The sequence below is a fragment of the Bos javanicus genome, chromosome 15 (assembly GCF_032452875.1).
Source record: "Bos javanicus breed banteng chromosome 15, ARS-OSU_banteng_1.0, whole genome shotgun sequence".
NCBI lineage: Eukaryota > Metazoa > Chordata > Mammalia > Artiodactyla > Bovidae > Bos > Bos javanicus.
In genome coordinates, this window is record NC_083882.1 from 53935770 (window position 1) to 53955341 (window position 19572).

At 38.3% G+C, this 19572-nt stretch overlaps 1 protein-coding gene and 1 non-coding gene across 2 annotated transcripts in view; one reads left to right on the plus strand and one right to left on the minus strand.

Moving 5' to 3' along the window:
* Nucleotides 1-19572, minus strand: part of PGM2L1 (phosphoglucomutase 2 like 1) — a 62239-nt gene that overhangs the window by 18105 nt on the left and 24562 nt on the right. Inside the window, exons 2-5 of the mRNA XM_061380807.1 lie at nt 11555-11722; nt 9081-9187; nt 8268-8352; nt 5096-5179 (exon numbers count right to left, since the gene is read on the minus strand). Of these exons, the coding sequence (XP_061236791.1) occupies nt 5096-5179; nt 8268-8352; nt 9081-9187; nt 11555-11722 (444 nt within the window). The remainder of the gene's footprint in view (nt 1-5095; nt 5180-8267; nt 8353-9080; nt 9188-11554; nt 11723-19572) is intronic.
* On the plus strand, nt 13710-13816 carry LOC133227210 (U6 spliceosomal RNA). Its single transcript, XR_009729762.1, has one exon. It is a non-coding gene; the product is annotated as a U6 spliceosomal RNA (small nuclear RNA).

Sequence of the window (19572 nt, forward strand, 5' to 3'; positions counted from 1 at the left end):
GTGCCAAGCAATATGGTAGACTAGATGACTCAAAAAGCTAAAATAGAAAAGTATTGTCTAAAATACATAGCTTAGTTCACAAAAAAGAAAGAGAAAACTCCAGGCAGTGGAAAAAATGAAAGAATGATAAACTTGAATGATAAAGCTGTGCATTGATGCTGTGGCCAACTGGCCTTTGAGAAGGCCAACTGGCCATTTATCTGGCTCTTGATTGTAATGCCCAGGTGGAAAGCAGGAAAATGGAACTGAGATGCCCTTCTTAGTGGAAATATAGAATAGAAAAAGTTCTGTCTGCTATTACTGAAAGATGATAAGGTAGCATGTCTCTCTTCTTAAGTTCTGGGTGATTAAAAATTTCAAATCTGAGGTCTACATTAACATAAAAATTGCTCCCAGTTGGTGAAACTCCTGAGGTTCCTGCAGAAATTTAAAAAACAAAACCAAAAATCCAGTTGAAGGGATGTTCCCACATTCCAAGCAACCAACAAGATCCTGTTCATGAGCCCTGAAAGCTCTCCATGAAAATTTATTTAACATGAGAAAAATAATCTTGGCCTTTCTCCCTGCCTTTCTTACCTTGTATGTGAATGTGATGGCTAGAGGTACAGCACCCCTTATACAATGAGCACTTGAAGAAAAGGCCAAAACAAAACTGCAGGGATGCTAGGTCCAACACCATTGAGCTGTAGAACAATACCAGTTGCCACATACTTCTGGATTTTTGTTATGTGAGACAAATTAACTCCTATCAACTTTAGCCACTTTTGTGGGTTTTCTGAACCTGTAGCAGAAAGCATCCCTCCCTGATACAGTAACAGAGAAATCTGTGCAAAAAAATATACCCAGGAATAAACTTAAAAAAAAATGTGAAAGGTAAAAAATCTTTAAAATGTTACTCAGTTCAGTTCAGTTCAGTCACTCAGTCGTGTCCGACTCTTTGCGACCCCATGAATCGCACACGCCAGGCCTCCATGTCCATCACCAACTCCCGGAGTTCACTCAGACTCACATCCATCAAGTCAGTGATGCCATCCAGCCATCTCATCCTCTGTCATCCCCTTCTCCTCCTGCCCCCAATCCCTTCCAGCATCAGAGTCTTTTCCAATGAGTCAACTCAAGGGTCTAAAAGAAGGAAATGGCAACCCACTCCAGTACTCTTGCCTGGAAAATTCCATGGACGGAGGAGCGTGGTGGGCTACAGTCCATGGGGTTGCAAAGAGTCGGACACAACTGAGCAACTTCACTTAAAGGGTCTAAAAGAAGTCTTGGAAGAATAGAAAGATACATTCTGTTCTTGAATAGAGACTCAAAAATTACAAAAATACTGAAGCTCTCTAATGTACAAGTGAAATATGATATCAATAAAAAAGCTGAAATAATTTTTCAAGATGGAGAAAAATACCATAATAACATGCATGGAAAAATAGTCAAAAGGTAAACAATAATATGGGGAGAAATAACTGAAAGACAGATGATCAAGAGCTACTTTGGAGTTTTCACAAATCTACAAGGAAAAGAGCAAAGAGCAACTACCGAAGACAAAAATGAGTAAAGCCTTTAATAGACTTTTCAGGAAAGGGAACACAAGTATCTTATAAATGTATGAAAAGACGCTCAACCTCACTCACAAGACAGATTCACGATAACATTTCCACATATCTGACCGGCAAAGGTGAAAAGGTTTGACAAACAATAATGGACGGTGTGGGATAAAGACCCTCCTATATTGCTGGTGAGAGTAGCAGTTGGGACAACCACCTTGAATAGAGAATGACAAACTTTATTTCATAGTTCCTTTGACTCTGAAGTTTCACAACTAGAAACTTATTCTGTAGCTCAGCAGGGCCATAGAAATATAATGTGAGCCACAATGCAAGCCACATATTTCACATGCCTTTTTCGTATTAAGTCTTCAAAATCTGGTGTGTATTTTACATTTACAGCACATCTCAATTCAGACTAGTCATATTTTAAGTGTTGGGTAATCATAGGTGGCTGTTGGCTATCAGAGTGGACAGTGCAGCTACTGAGAATAAGAATAAAAACAACAGGTAACATTTATTGAGTATTTATCAGAGCCAGATACTATACAAGCATTTTTCATGCACTGTCTCCCTTAATCCTAACTCTCTCCCTAAAATACTGGTTCTATTATTACTCTCAGTTTACAGATGGGGAAACCAAAGCATAGAGAAATTAAGTAATTTATCTTAGGTTACAAAGCTTCTGAGTGGTGGAGGTAAGTTTCAAACCCAGTCCATAACACTCTTAACCACTATTCTATAATGACTCTATAAATCTACTTGTGTATATGAAGAAAGATGTGTATATAACATTCATTTTACCACTGTTTGTAAGCAGTAGCAGATTAGAAACAAAATAAAATGTTTATCAACAGGGATTGGTTAAATAAATTAGGACTCATCCATATAGGTTTTTAAAGATGAATAAGGCAAACCTACTTATAGATTGACCGATGTAGAGAATGATCTCTAAGACTGTTTCACACTGCTGTATACAAAAAAAAAAAACAAAACAAGGTGCAGAACACTATATATAATACCCTGACATTTATGAGGGGAAAAAGAGGGACTGACCAATACCACACATATGATTACACAGGCATAGATTACCTCTGGAAGGAAACTAAAACCAGAAACAGTATTTGCTTTTGAAAAGGGATGCTCAGGGAAATAGGTGGGAAAAATACTCTTTATTGTTTAACTTTTTATAATGTTTAACTTTTATACTTTTTACCTTGTGCTTATACTGTAAGAAAAAAAATCTTTGAGGGTCAACTCTATGACAAGTATGTTCAATAACAATAAATATCAAAACAAAGTCCCACCAGCCATGAGCTTATATTGGGGAATTAGGCAGGAAGGAGGATCGAACAAACAAGTCAATAAACAAAGAAGATAATTTATTATAAAGGAAACACGTAATTATAGACAGTGGTAAGTTTTGTGAAGAAAATAAATAAATAAGGAGAAGATCATTGAGGCAAGCCACTTCAGATAAGGTGGCCAAGGAAGGTCTCTTCAAGGAAGCAACATCTGGGCAGGAAACAAGGATGAAAATAAGCAAGTCTGAAAGATCTGGGGAAGAGCATTCCAAGCAGAGGAACAAACAAAAGGCTCAGAGCGGGAAAGGGTTTGGTATACTGGAGGCACTGGGAGAATGGAAAGAAGCTGCCGTGTGACCAGGACACAGTGAGCCAGAAGAGGACTGAACAGAATGAGGTGGAACAGGCAGGCAGGAGACAGAGTCCTGTAAGCCCCAAGGTAAGGAGGTTGGATTTAGCAGGAAAGCTAACATGACCTGTTTATATTTCATAAGATCCTCTGGCTGCTTGGTGGAGAATGGACTGCAGGGAAGAACAATGGAAGCAAGGAAGAGACCAGCTAGGACGATGCTGTTCGGGCAAAGACAATGGTTTAGAACCATGGAGGTAGAAGACATGGGCAGAAGTAAACATACTCTACATAGATTTTGGGTGCAGAATTTGTAGAACCTGTTAATCAGTTAAATGTCTGGAGTGAAGGAAAGGGAGTAATCAAGAATGAATTTTGGCTTTTGCTTGGGTGGGTGGTAGTTTGCATTTATAGAGATGGGTAAGACTTGGGAAGGAACACACTTGAGTGTATACATGGCAGGTTGTGGGAGAATCAAGGCCTCTGTTCTAGAGATACTAATTTTGAGACATGTTAGGCATCCCAAAGGATATCAGGTTGGCAGCTGGATGTAGGAGTCTGATGATCAGAGAACAGATCTGGGTTCTTTACACTCTTTGACAGTTGACCTCTTCCTCCTTGCAACTCTCTTACCCCTTTGGTTTTTGTAACATCAGTCTCTTCCTGTCTTTGTCCTGTCTCTAGATCCTCTTCTTTCTCCCTTCATTTGAAGTTGATATTCCCTAGGGATCCATTCTTGACCTCTTTTTCTAACCTACACTGTCTCTGGGCTGCCCATCCAAATAAAGAACTTCCAAATACTCTTAAATGCTCTAACATAATATGTACAGTGATCCCAAATTTCTCCCCTGAACAACAGATCTGCATATTCAACTGCCTACAGGTTGCTGCTGCTTGATTGACCCACAAATCCCTCAAACTTAATTATGTCCCAAACTAATGAATTAAGCTTCTTCACTGCTTATGTAAATGGTAATACTCCCCACTTAGCTGGCAAGGGTCAAAATCTTAGATTAGTATAAAATATTCTTTTCCCCAGTAAACCAGAGCTCAGTGTGCCTGGAGTGCCCCCCTACACAAGAAGAAAAAGAAATATTAGATCATACACTCATGAGCCAGGAGCCCCAGACGCTGGTTCAACACTGCTGTATCTTCTGTTTGCCCCTCTGAGCACTCTGCACCCTTCCCCACCCTGCTTTCTGCCATGAAGCCTGACATATCAAACAGATTCTGTGGCCAACAGGGAGTCCCAGCAGAAGACTGGAGGGAAAGGAGGAGAATGAGGTCAAAGTACCATTCCTCCAGCTCTCTTCCTTCAAACTCTCACTCATTCTTCAAGTTCTTGGTACAAAATGATTTTATCTCTGAAATGGTAGAGAGGATGATTTGGGATGGGATGGGGAAATCAAGGGCAGTAAGATATCAGAGGTAAAGACCACTGAAGAGACTTTTGTAATAGTACATAAGTATATAAAGTACAATAACACGTACTGAGATGTAATAAGGGCCAGGAAGGATACACATTCTTTGAGTGGTGGTGGTACCCAGTGGCTTCAATTGTGTCCGACTCTTTGCGACCCTATGGACTGTAGCCCGCCAGATTTCTCTGTCTATGGGATTCTCCAGGCAAGAATACTGGAGTGGGTTGCCCTGCCCTTCTCCAGGTGATCTTTCCCACCCAGGAATCGAATCCACATCTCCTGTGTCTCCTGCATTGCAGGCAGATTCTTTACCCACTGAGCCACCTGGGAAGCCATTCTCTGAGGGGCAGCCTCAGTGTATTTATCTTTCTGTTTCCAATGTCTAAGCCTGGTTCCCATTGTAGAAAATATACTCAGCACATATTATTTAAATAAAATAAGAACTATGAAATAACCAAAGATGAAGAGTCCAAGGTTTACCTTGTATCCATTGTCTTCTTTGCGGTTGTGAGATGCCGTAATCATCACACCTGCAACTGCTTTGAGTTCCTGGACTGCATATGGCTAAAAAAGCAACAACACCGTAATTCTGTTTCCTGGCTACTCATACATTTGACACAAGAATAAATAAACAAATACTTGATTAAATAACTGGAAAAGACATTAAGATATAAATAGCCTAAAACTTTAATAATCAACTCCAGGTTCACTAGGTGGGATATAACTAAAGCCATCTAACTATTATCAATGGCACCCACTCCAGTGCTCTTGCCTGGAAAATCCCATGGATGGAGGAGCCTGGTGGGCTGCAGTCCATGGGGTCGCTAAGAGTCGGACATGACTTCCCTTTCACTTTTCACTTTCATGCATTGGAGAAGGAAATGGCAACCCACTCCAGTGTTCTTGCCTGGAGAATCCCAGGGACGGAGCCTGATGGGCTGCTGTCTATGGGGTCGCACAGAGTCGGACACGACTCAAGTGACTTAGCAGCAGCAGCAGCAGCAACCACCTGTTAGACTGAATGCTTTTTTCCCCCTAGTCTCCTTTAACTTAGTCTTAGAATTATTTTGTTCCTTTAACAAATATTTAACAAACACCTACTACATGCCAGATATTCCACCAGACTCTGGAGATATGACAGGGGAATCTAATCATAAAATATTAGACCTGGAAGTAAATTTAGAAATCTAATCTATCATATTTTACACACTGTGTATTGTTTATTAAATATTATATGATCATAAGCAAGAATTATATAAGCGTGGAACATAGGTCCCTTGCCTTTTGATTTTAAGATCTTTACATACACTCTGTGGCCTCTATAGCATATAAAAATCAATTTACCATTTCTCCCAAAGTTAATTGCCAGGTTGAATTTCCCTTTTTCATCACAGTTATTATTTATTTGCCTAAGATGTTCCTCCATTCTACCATCACATCCAATTTCTCTCCTCCTGGCCATGGAGGAATGGGCACATGACATTGATCTGACTACAGTAACCTATTCCTTTGATGATTTAACTCAGAGCCTGGCTTATAAAACCCAGTTCTTCTCCAAGATGTTTTTGCTGTAAGTAGATTTCCTCTGACTCAAAGACATGCTGATAAAGAGTGCCAAAAACAACCTCCCTAGCAGCTAGAGCAGATCCACTTACAATAAGAGAGGAAGGCCAACACATAGTTACAGATGGAAATGGTATAACCCAGAGGCAGACTTCTACAAAAAAGTTCAAATTTCTGGGCCTTCCTTGGTTTCTGTCATTCATTAGAGCTAATTGTTTAAAAATTCCTTCAGTTCTTTGATCCACTCTGTATATGTCCAATAAATCCCTAGTAACAGATTATGGAGACATTATCTAACCATCTAACAATTGGTAAAACTTGTCAACAAAATCATGTAGACCTGACATTTTTATTTTGAGAAGATTAATAAAAATCAGCTCAATTTCTTTAATGACTACAGGTCTGTTCAGGCTTTCTATTTCTTATCAGTTTTGATGTATTAATTATTCAAGAAAATTGGCCAGCTCTCCTAAGTTTCACATTTATTTGCATCACATTCAGAATATTGTGGTTTTCTTAATCTGTTCTTAGTCACTCAGTCGTGTCCAACTCTTTGCGACCCCATGGACTATAGCCCACCAGGCTCCTCTGTCCATGGGGATTCTCCAGGCAAGAATACTTGAGTGGGTTGCCATGCCTTCCTCCAGGGGATCCTCCCAACCCAGGGATCGAACCCAGGTCTCCTGCATTGCAGGAGGATTCTTTACCATCTGAGCCACCAGGGATTGTCTTTTCTCTTTTTTTCTTCAGTACCCTTGCCAAAAGGTCTATTTTACTATTTGTCTCTTCAGAAAGCCAACTCCTGCTTTTGTTGATACCCTCCTATTTTCTATTTAGCTGATTTTTCCTTTACCATTATTATTTTTTAAATTTTATTTGGATTTATTCTGTTTTTATCCTAACATACTAAAGTCTTAGTTCATTACTTAAAACTTTTTTCCTAATATATTCATCATCAAGACTATAAATTTCCCTTTAAGTAGAGCTTTAGTTAAATCTCATAGTTTTTTTTTGCTACTTAAGTGTTTTCATTGCTGCTCTTAAAATCCAGACAGTCATTGCTTTGCAAAGTTCCAATACACATGAATTTCTGATACCATGCTTAAGTAAATAATACCAGTCTCCTAAAAACACGCTCAAATTTCAGTTGCCTATATGAAGTAAAAACTTGGCTCCTAGCTCTTCAGCCTGAAACAACTATGTCCTATGAGAGCCATCATGATTAGTAACTGATCATGTCACTGTTGGTCACTGTGCATCTGTGAGCTATTGCACAGACAGCAAAACATGTATCTGTGTTGCCACTTTACCTCCCAGAGATAACCCATGTGACAGTTTTGCAAAACTGGATGACTGAAATTAGGAAATGGCCAACAAAGATGAAAGTGCAGCAAAGAAGCAAAAAGTGATAATGGTGGAGGTAACATTTGAATCAATCATAAATGAAGTTATAGAAAAATAACTGGGAACATTGACACTGTTGTCATTCAAGAGATTCCACATGGGCAATCAGATCAGCTTAGTGAAGGTTGAACGTATGGGTATAAGTTAAGGATGTGGCTGTGATGAAAATGATGAGGTTGTCCTAAAGTAAATGATACTGGCAAAAAAGGAATTCTCAAAATCATTTTATAACATTGAATGTGCAAAAGATAAAATGTGGAAAGTTAACCCAGACTTAGAAGGGACTTTGATAATTCACCAAGGCATAGAAAAGATGCACACTCATTGTTAAGTTATATGACAAGAAGCAAGCACTGTTCACACTCTTGAATTTTTAAAGAAGAAATAAAACACTCAAGTGAGTGTTTTATAGTAATTTTTGCCTGCTTGATAAATCAGTTTCTGAAAGAAGAATATTAAAATACCCCGCCATGACTGTAGACTTATCAACTTGTTATAGACCAAATTCTTAGGTGGTTCAACACATGTGTGTTGAATGAAAATAAAGTCAGAGCAATATTTGTTTTCTTTAGGTCCTTCATATTATTTAATATAGAACTTTATGAATGACAAAGATTTGAACCCTATTTAAGAAATACTTTTTCAAGAGTAGCAATCTGTATGATCAATGATATAACACACTTACTACAAAAGGTGTAGGAACATATCTTGAGAAAAGATACACAGGAACATCTTTGGCCAGTAAGACAGCAGCAGTTAGCTTAGCAAGCCTGAAAAAGGGACAGAAATTTCACTTGGTCCTTAGCTAATCATACTTAAAAAAAAACCAACCTCCCACAAAATAAATGCATTACAATCGTTTTGAATATACAGCAATCTAATCCAATCAATTCTTATAATCACTAGTTATTTAAGCTTCATGCTCCAACTTTAAATTGTTAATAAACAAGATTTTTTAAAAGGAACTTTAACAAGGAACAGAATTGACATTTTAATTTCCTCCTTTTCCCTGATCCAGCTTTTGGTGGCTATTTTACTAAGAAATAAAATTTTCCTTTTGCAAAAGGCAAAAAACATGGAAGAAAGTGAAACCAGAGACTTTGATAAACACAATATACCTATTTACCCCCTAAAAAAAGTATCACTAGATCATGATTATCTATGTGTGAAAATATGGTAAATCTAATAAAATAGGAGTATAGTGAGAGAATACAACTTACATAATATTGCTACCCAATGCCTTTGCCAAAAGAATAAAATCATAAGATCATCTACGATGTCATTGTAAATACTAACCTTAAATATTTAAAAATTTACTCTTTTCTGTAAAAACCAAAGGTTATCTTTGAAATGCTTATGTTTCAGCTCTAAATAAACACTAGCATGTGATGACATTTTTGGGACAGTTTCCTGTTTCAGAACTCCTACTACTGGGCATAAATTTTTTTCCAGATTTTATTCCAATCCAGCTTAATCTCTGAGACAATTAATACTGTACCTCTGGCTGCTGCAGCTGCTAGTTACTTGACCCCGTGTGTCATACCCAACTACAAAGCCTCTTTGCTTGAAGTCTGAGAAACACCTCTCAAGGTATTTGTACATCCCCTGAAGCAGATAAACAAAAAAGATTAATTCCTGAGTAATGCCTGCATTTTCAGTGACTTAAAATCTATGCTTTTTATGTGTGGTGTGCAGCTAATTGGCTCCCAGGGAACTGGCCTCCTCATTTTGCCTGTGTTCACCAACATGAGAGCAACAATCTTCAATCCTCAAATGTGAGATGACGAACACCCGTTTCCTGAAGTTTTGGACACATCTGATACACAGAAATATCAAGAAACTGTTAAATATAATACAATGCATAAAACATTAGGGAAAAAATGATGGGACATGAAAGTCAGTATGCTAAAAAAGAAAAACTGTTAGAAGAACCAAAAGAAATTGCTGTTTGCATTAAGGCTCTAGAGAATGGAAGTTTGACCATTTTAGGTCTTACTAAATCATAAGATTGAAGCTAACCATAAGAGTTGATCTATTTATGACATCAACATTTTAAATCAGCAATATAAACCTTCATTAGAATATTTCTTAAGATGGCTGATCCCATTCCTTAGTTTTAAAATCACAAAGAAAATCTTATAAACAAGGAAAATTTGCACCAAAGGAGACAAAAAGTGGAATAAAGCATTTAATATTGAAAATACCACAATAAGCCAAAGCCATTTAACTATTTTATGAATGATATGCTAACTTTAATAAACACTTTCAACTATACAAAACTAACATTTTTAAAACGAATTTCTCGAATGTTGCCACATTTAATCCTCACAATAACCCTGAAAAGAAATGCAGATACCAGTTTTATTTTTGTCCATCTCTTCCAGAAAAGAGGAGACAAAATAAGATTGAAGCTCCATTTAATGACTTGCCCAAGGCCATTCATTCACAATGTTATACTAATTTAATGAAGACCTATGATATGGCAGGCACTGCCAGGTAACTATGGTGCCAGTACCAAATGAGGTCCCAGTGACTTCTGGACCCTTCTTTCACAGTTCTTTCAAGTATAATTATTCTTCCAACCTACTCCTTATGAGTGAGTATGTCTGTGTGTGCATGTGCACTCACACATGCCATACAGCCCAAATTGACCGACTTATTTATTTCTAATGATGATGCTATCCTAAAATCTCACAGAATCTCATACTTTGGTGTAAAAATCCATCTTATCTTATTCCACTATACCTAGGTTCTGAAAAAAAGCTAGAGTTTAAGAATCAGATTCAATCTGGCTTTTCTACTTCACATATTGGAATCTCATTTCCTGTAAAAATTTGCATTTCTGCAGAAACTGATTTTCAAACACCTCCTCCACTCCTTTTTGTAAAGTCAAGGAATCTTCAGTCAAAATGAAATCTTATGAGGAAGCCCAACATATAAAAAAGATCTAACTGAAGCATTTCTGAACCAGGAAAAGAAAGGGGATGGGGACAGGAGCTAGCAAGTATCCCACTATTCAGTCATCTTGTCATTGTTTGTTCCCAAACCCCTGCATTAGCCATTGAATTTAGAGAATTTCCTCAGAATAAGATTTATTGTTTGCCAGTATTGATTAGAATTATATCTACTGAGCAATTCTATAGTTTAGGACTATTTTTCGGAGAAGGCAATGGCACCCCACTCTAGTACTCTTGCCTGGGAAGTCCCATGGACGGAGGAACCTGGTAGGCTTCAGTCCATGGGGTCGCTAAGAGTCAGACACGACTGAGCAACTTCACTTTCACTTTTCACTTTCATGCACTGGAGAGGGAAATGGCAACCCACTCCAGTGTTCTTGCCTGGAGAATCCCAGAGACGGGAGCCTGTTGGGCTGCCGTCTATGGGGTCGCACGGAGTCAGACATGACTGACGTGACTTAGCAGCAAATGTATTTTGGTCTCCAAAGTGGAGTTCCCTGAAACAGTTAAAGATGATTCACTGGAAAGAGAATTGTTTCTAGAATAAATTGCATAAAAATGGGGAGAAATAAACTGAATCATATCAACACTGTCTTAACTCTCAAATTATACGGAAAGCCATGTTAAAGGGAAATATTTTCAACTAAAATTTCCAAATACTGTGGTTAACCTTTATCAGTGGCCACATGCCAAAATAGATCACCTTCTATCTAAGTTCGCTTCTTTGTATTAAATGAAAATGTCAATAACCATTTCCTGGTTTGAAATGTGAAGTAATACTGTCAGGAAGTTGACGATGGCAACCAAAATAACCAGAACCTCAGTCTGTGACCCTACGCACATGACCTCTAAGATGAGTCTTGTGTTAAGACCAAAGGTCAGAATTTATATTACATTTTTTATTTGTAAGAAAGTATCTTGCTGGATATAAAGCTTTTTTACTATTTTTTAAAAAAAACCTAATTTATAAAGCAAAAAACAGTGATAAAAGTACACATATAATAATAATACTTACCTGTGTTGATTGTATTACTGTAAGATCATTAATATAGCAAAATCCTGCCCCCATAGCAGAACGAAGTCCTGCAGTTCCAAAAGTCATTCGGTAGCAAAGCCTATCTCGCAGCTCCTTGTTCATCCCATTCCTTAACAAATTTTCAATTTGCTCTTTTGTTTTCGGGTTCTATTAAAAAAAAGATGCATTAAAACTTAATCAGAATCACAAGTAGAGTCCTAATAGGAAGCTCTTCTGAGGAGCCAATAAGTTTTATTCATATGTTACAAGGTTCTGCATTCACTATAAATTCCACAATGCTACTTAATAATATTAGTATATAGGGAAGCCTGGCATGCTGCAGTCCATGGGGTCTCAAAGAGTTGGACATGACTGAGCAACTGAGCAACAACAACAGTAATAAAAAAACACCTGCCATTTACTGAGTCCCCAGAGTGGCCACACCCTATTAAGGGTGGTTTATATATCTCTAATCATATTTTAAAAATACTATATTTAAGAAATTTTTAACAAACTGACAACCTTAAGAGCTATGGACCCAAAATAAAACTTAGTCAAAAATGACATCAATTATTACTATGTTCAGTTTTAAAAGAAATGTGGGAGCCATTAAATAAATGTTATCACAACATGCCTATTAAATAGTTCCTAAACATCTATAATTCAAAATGATCAGATAAGCCTTGTGTGTGTGAGTGTGTGTGTGTGCGTGTGTGTGTTCTCAGTCATGTCCAACTCTTTGACACCACAAAGACTATACCCTGCCAGGCTCCTCTGTCCATGGGGTTTTCCAGGCAAGAATACCGGAGTGGGTTGCCATTTATTCCTCCAGGGGATCTTCCCCACCCAGAGACTGAACCTGTGTCTCTTGCATTTCCTGAATTGGCAGGTGGATTCTTTATCACTGCACCAACTGGGAAGTCGCAGATAAGCCTTGCTGCTGCTGCTAAGTTGCTTCAGTCGTGTCCAACTCTGTGCAACCCCATAGACGGCAGCCCACCAGGCTCCCCTGTCCCTGGGATTCTCCAGGCAAGAACACTGGAGTGGGGTGCCATTGCCTTCTCTGCACAGATAAGCCTTACTGCTCTTTAAAATCACAGAAAACTGTTCAATATCTATAGCAAAAACTGACCATAAAAAGGTCTTAAGTTTAAATGTGGACTTGATTAAGAATGAGAATAAAAATTCAGTTCAAACTTGGCTTGTGAAGCAAGACTTGCCAACATCTTCATTTTAGGATTCCTATTTCATTAGCACATACTTCAAGTTATTTTCATAAAGCTAAGGATGCCTATAACTGAAAATAGTGCTTCACAAGTGAGTAGCAAGTTTTGAATTGAAATGCAATTATAAATAAGAATAAAACTTAAATGGAATTTTCCAGTATTTTATTTTTAGAAGAGTCAAAAATAAAAAAATAAGGTAAACCATAACTTCTCTCTTCCATTACCATACATAATATGGATTTAGTCCCTACTAACTTCTTGCTGCTGCTGCTGCTGCTGCTAAGTCACTTCAGTCGTGTCTGACTCTGTGTGACCCCATAGACGGCAGCCCACTAGGCTCCCCCGTCCCTGGGATTCTCCAGGCAAGAACACTGGAGTGGGTTGCCATTTCCTTCTCCCAATGCATGAAAGTGAAAAGTGAAAGTGAATTTGCTCAGTCGTGTCCGACTCTTAGCGACCCCATGGACTGCAGCCTACCAGGTTCCTCCATCCATGGGATTTTCCAGGCAAGAGTACTGGAGTGGGGTGCCGTTGCCTTTTCCAACTAACTTCTTAGACTGTCTATATCTACAGTCTATACAATGATAATGAATATTCAGAATGATAAGCCAAGACATATGGAAGATACTAAATATTAGAGTATATTTGCACTTACAGAGAAATAAAATCATGTTAATATATAATTTAAACAAAAATGTATTCTAGTAATAGTGAAAATTAAAGTTATTGGGATACATGCCAAAAACTAATGAGAAGACATGGAAATTTTGATTAACTGAAATTATAATATGATTAAAAATGTATGTCTATATACATATACGTATATATATAGAGAGAGAGAGTGTGAGCATGCCTTGACTTAAGGAGTCTCTATTTCATAAATGGCACAAACTAACAAATACAGAGTTACTATTAAAATATGAATAGCTGTGCTCGCTTCGGCAGCACATATACTAAAATTGGAACGATACAGAGAAGATTAGCATGGCCCCTGCGCAAGGATGACACGCAAATTCGTGAAGCGTTCCATATTTTTAAGACAGCCTTCAGAATGGGAGAGAATAATAGCAAATGAAGCAACTGACAAACAACTAATCCCAAAAATATACAAGCAACTCCTACAGCTCAACTCCAGAAAAATAAATGACCCAATCAAAAAATGGGCCAAAGAACTAAATAGACATTTCTCCAAAGAAGACATACAGATGGCTAACAAACACATGAAAAGATGCTCAACATTACTCATTATCAGAGAAATGCAAATCAAAACCACTATGAGGTCCCATTTCACGCCAGTCAGAATGGCTGCGATCCAAAAGTCTACAAGCAATAAATGCTGGAGAGGGTGTGGAGAAAAGGGAACCCTCTTACACTGTTGGTGGGAATGCAAACTAGTACAGCCACTATGGAGAACAGTTGGGGCTGGTGCACTGGGACGACCCAGAGGGAGGGTATGGGGAGGGAGGAGGGAGGAGGGTTCAGGATGGGGAACACAGGTATACCTGTGGCGGATTCATTTCAATATATGGCAAAACTAATACAATATTGTAAAGTTTAAAAATAAAATAAAATTAAAAAAAAAAAAAAGAACTGCCTTATGATTCAGCAATCCCACTGCTGGGCATACACACTGAGAAAACCAGAAGGGAAAGAGACACGTGTACCCCAATGTTCATCGAAGCACTGTTTATAATAGCCAGGACATGGAAGCAACCTAGATGTCCATCAGCAGATGAATGGATAAGAAAGCTGAGATACATATACACAATGGAGTATTACTCAGCCATTAAAAAGAATACATTTGAATCAGTTCTAATGAGGTGGATGAAACTGGAGCTCATTATACAGAGTGAAGTAAGCCAGAAAGAAAAACACCAATACAGTATACTAACGCATATATATGGAGTTTAGAAAGATGGTAACAATAACCCTGCGTACGAGACAGCAAAAGAGACACTGATGTATAGAACAGTCTTATGGACTCTGTGGGAGAGGGAGAGGGTGGGAAGATTTGGGAGAATGGCATTGAAACATGTATAATATCATGTATGAAACGAGTTGCCAGTCCAGGTTCCATGCACGATACTGGATGCTTGGGGCTAGTGCACTGGGATGACCCAGAGGGATGGTATGGGGAGGGAGGAGGGTGGAGGGTTCAGGATGGGGAACACATGTATACCTGTGGCAGATTCATTTTGATATTTGGCAAAACTAACACAATTTTGTAAAGTTTAAAAATAAAATAAAATTTAAAAAAATAAAAAAATAAAATAAAATATGAATAGCTATGAAGAGAAAAATCTAAACAATAAAATTATCTGGGCTACTACATATTATTCCAATGTCTGTATTATACCACCAAATTTGATACAGAGGTCAAAGAGATTTGAAGAGGATTAACATTTAAAAATAGGCATAAGAAATAAAAAAATGAAAAGACTGAAAAACTCCAGTACTATACAGGATACAAGGCAGTATCATACAGTTAGTTACACTGAAATTAGGATAGTCTTTTTAGAGAGAATTTTGCAGCAATTATCAATATCAAACTGCATATGCCTTTTGGCCCATAGATTTCTCTGTCCACAGTAATATGTTCAAATGAACAAGATTCATTCATACAAGAATATTCACTGCAATATCTTACTGCTAGTAGTATTATTACCATCATATTGATGAAAAGATTAAGATTTAGAGAAGGAGACTCGTAACACTGAGCTAATTTTGCCAGTCTAGACAGGATCTGAATCCAGGTTGATCCGGTTCTAAAGCCTGTTCAGTTCAATTGAGTTGCTCAGTCGTGTCTGACTCTGTGACCCCATGGACTGCAGGACGCCAGGCCTCCCTGTCCATCACCAACTCCCGGAGCCTACTCAAACTCGTATCCATTGAGTCAGTGATGTCATCCAACCATCTCATCCTCTGTCATCCCCTTTTCCTCCCGCCTTCAATCTTTCTCAGCATGAGGGTCTTTTCTGAGTTGGTTCTTTGCATCAGGTGGCCAAATATTGGCGTTTCAGCTTCAGCATCAGTCCTTCCAATGAATATTCAGGACTGATTCCCTTTAGGATGGACTGGATCTCCTTGCAGTCCAAGGGACTCTCAAGAGTCTTCTCCAACACCACAGTTCAAAAGCATCAATTCTTTAGTGCTCAGCTTTCTTTATAGTCCAACTCTCACATCCATACATGACCACTGGAAAAAACGTAGCTTTGACTAGACAGACTTTTGTCAGTAAAGTAATGTTTCTGCTTTTTAATATGCTGTCTAGGTTGGTCATAGCTTTTTTTCCAAGGAGCAAGTGTCTTTTAATTTCATGGCTGCAGTCACCATCTGTAGTGATTTTGGAGCCCCTCAAAATAAAGTCTGTCACTGTTTCCATTGTTTCCCCATCTATTTGCCATGAAGTGATGGGACCAGATGCCATGATCTTAGTTTTCTGAAAGAGTTTTAAGCCAACTTTTTCACTCTCCTCTTTCACTTTCATCAAGAGGCTCTTTAGTTCTTTGCTTTCTACCATTAGGGTGGTGTCATCTGCATATCTGAGGTTATTGATATTTCTCCCGGCAATCTTGATTCCAGCTTGTGCTTCATCCAGCCCAGCATTTCTCATGATGTGCTCTGCATCCAGTCCCATCACTTCATGGCAAATAGATGGGGAAACAGTGGAAACAGTGTCAGACTTTATTTTTCTGGGCTCCAAAATCACTGCAGATGGTGACTGCACCCATGAAATTAAAAGATGCTTGCTCCTTGGAAGGAAAGTTATGACCAACCTAGACAGCATATTAAAAAGCAGAGACATTACTTTGCCAACAAAAGTCCGTCTAGTCAAGGCTATGGTTTTTCCAGTAGTCATGTATGGATGTGAGTGTTGGACTATAAAGAAAGTTGAACACCAAAGAATTGATGCTTTTGAACTGTGGTGTTGGAGAAGACTCTTGAGAGTCCCTTGGACTGCAAGGAGATCCAACCAGTCCATCCTAAAGGAGATCAATCCTGGGTGTTCACTGGAGGGATTGATGTTGAAGCTGAAACTCCAATACTTTGGCCACTTCATTCGGAGAGCTGACTCATTTGAAAAGACCCTGATGCTGGGAAAGATTGAGGGCAGGAGAAGGGGACGACAGAGGATGAGATGGTTGGATGGCATCACTGACACAATGGACATGGGTTTGGGTGGACACCGGGAGTTGGTGATGGACAGGGAGGCCTGGCGTGCTGTGGTTCATGGGGTCGCAAAGAGTCGGACATGACTGAGTGACTGAACTGAACTCTGCACAGAAGTTAAATAAGCAGGGTGACAATATACAGCCTTGATGTACTCTTTTTCCGATGTGGAACCAGTCTGTTGTTCCATGTCCAGTTCTAACTGTTGCTTCCTGACCTGCATACAGATTTCTCAAGAGGCAGGTCAGGTGGTATGGTATTGCCATCTCTTTCAGAATTTTCCACAGTTTATTGTGATCCACACAGTCAAAGGCTTTGGCATAGTCAATAAAAGAGATGTTTTTCTGGAACTCTCTTGCTTTTTCGATGATCCAGCAGATGTTGGCAATTTGATCTCTGGTTCCTCTGCCTTTTCTAAATCCAGCTTGAACATCTGGAAGTTCACGGTTCACATATTGCTGAAGCCTGGCTTGGAGAATTTTGAGCATTACTTTTCTACCATGTGAGATGAGTGCAATTGTGTGGTAGTTTGAGTATACTTTGGCATTGCCTTTCTTTGGGATTGGAATGAAAACTTTTTCCAGTCCTGTGGCCACTGCTGAGTTTTCCAAATTTGCTGGCATATTGAGTGCAACACTTTCACAGCATCACCTTTTAGGATTTGAAATAGCTCAACTGGAATTCCATCACCTCCACTAGTTTTGTTCATAGTGATGCTTCCTAAAGCCCACTTGATTTCGCATTCCAGGATGTCTGGCTCTAGGTGAGTGATCACACCATCGTGATTATCTTGGTCGTGAAGATCTTTTTTGTACAGTTCTCCTGTGTATTCTTGCCACTTCTTCTTAATATCTTCTGCTTCTGTTAGGTCCATACCATTTCTGAACTTTATCGAGCCCATCTTTGCATGAAATGTTCCCTTGGTATCTCTAATTTTCTTGAAGAGATCACTAGTCATTCCCATTCTTTTTCTCTATTTCTAAAGCCTGTACCATTTCACTATAAACAAAATAATTATGTAAGGCAGGTTAATAATACTTCTAACAATAATTAACTCCAGCTACAAAGCAAACAATATTCCTTTTTATTATAGCTATATAAATATAAAAACAATCACCAGACATTAATGCTATTAGGTTACTGAGTGCACTTCCTAATATTTAATTGCACAACTACTAGAATAAAGCCTAAAAGTATTTTCTGTTATATCTCACAATCAGTTCTAACCTAATTTTTGTTCTTAGGAAGCCTGTAATTTGAAGAAAGAATAGATATATTAACAATTCCAAATGAGGTACCATTTCACGCCAGTCAGAATGGCTGCGATCCAAAAGTCTACAAGCAATAAATGCTGGAGAGGGTGTGGAGAAAAGGGAACCCTCTTACTCTGTTGGTGGGGATGCAAACTAGTACAGCCACTATGGAGAACAGTGTGGAGATTCCTTAAAAAACTGGAAATAGAACTGCCTTATGACCCAGCAATCCCACTGCTGGGCATACATACTGAGGAAACCAGAAGGGAAAGAGACACGTGTACTCCAATGTTCATAGCAGCACTGTTTATAATAGCCAGGACATGGAAGCAACCTAGATGTCTATCAGCAAATGAATGGATAAGAAAACTGTGGTACATATACACAATGGATTATTACTCAGCAATTAAAAAGAATACATTTGAATCAGTTCTAATGAGGTGGATGAAACTGGAGTTCATTATACAGAGTGAAGTAAGCCAGAAAGAAAAACACCAATACAGTATACTAACGCATATATATGGATTTTAGAAAGATGGTAACAATAACCCTGTATGCGAGACAGCAAAAGAGACACAGATGTATAGAACAGTCTTTTGGACCCTGTGGGAGAGGGAGAGGGTGGGATGATTTGGGAGAATGGCATTGAAACATGTATAATATCATATAAGAAATGAATCGCCAGTCCAGGTTCGATGCAGTATACAGGATGCTTGGGGCTGGTATACTGGGATGACCCAGAGGGATGGTATGGGGAGGGAGGTGGGAGGGGGGTTCAGGATTGGGAACACGTGTACACCCGTGGCGGATTCATGTTGATGTATGGCAAAACCAATACAATATTGTAAAGTAATTAGCCTCCAATTAAAATGAATAAATTAAAAAAATATTGTTAAGCATCTAAATAGGAGACAATATATAAAATTGATTTTTTAGTAACTCAAATATATCTAAAATTACAAAACTGTAAATAACACTTTTAAATGTTTCTGATGGAGATGACTGTCTATACAGTAAACATCAGTTTTATATTAACTACAGAGAAAAAAAAATATTTTTTATTTCTAGACAAGTTAAAATAGGAAACTGCAATCTGAAAATCTCAAGGGTGAATATAACTGACATTTACTTCTGAGGGTCAGCCAGCTTGGAGATCCAAGTGTAGAGTCCTGATGCAGAACGTGTTTTCCAAACCAGATGCTTCCTGACTGAGTCCAAAATACATTCTTGTTAAAGCAATAATTTTTTTCCCTTTAATCTTGGTTTAATTCTAAATTTAGTTTCTCCATCTTTAAAAAATTATGGAAATAAATGTAAACTAAATTGGTTTAGGAAAAAACTTGAATGACTACACGTCATAAAAAATGAT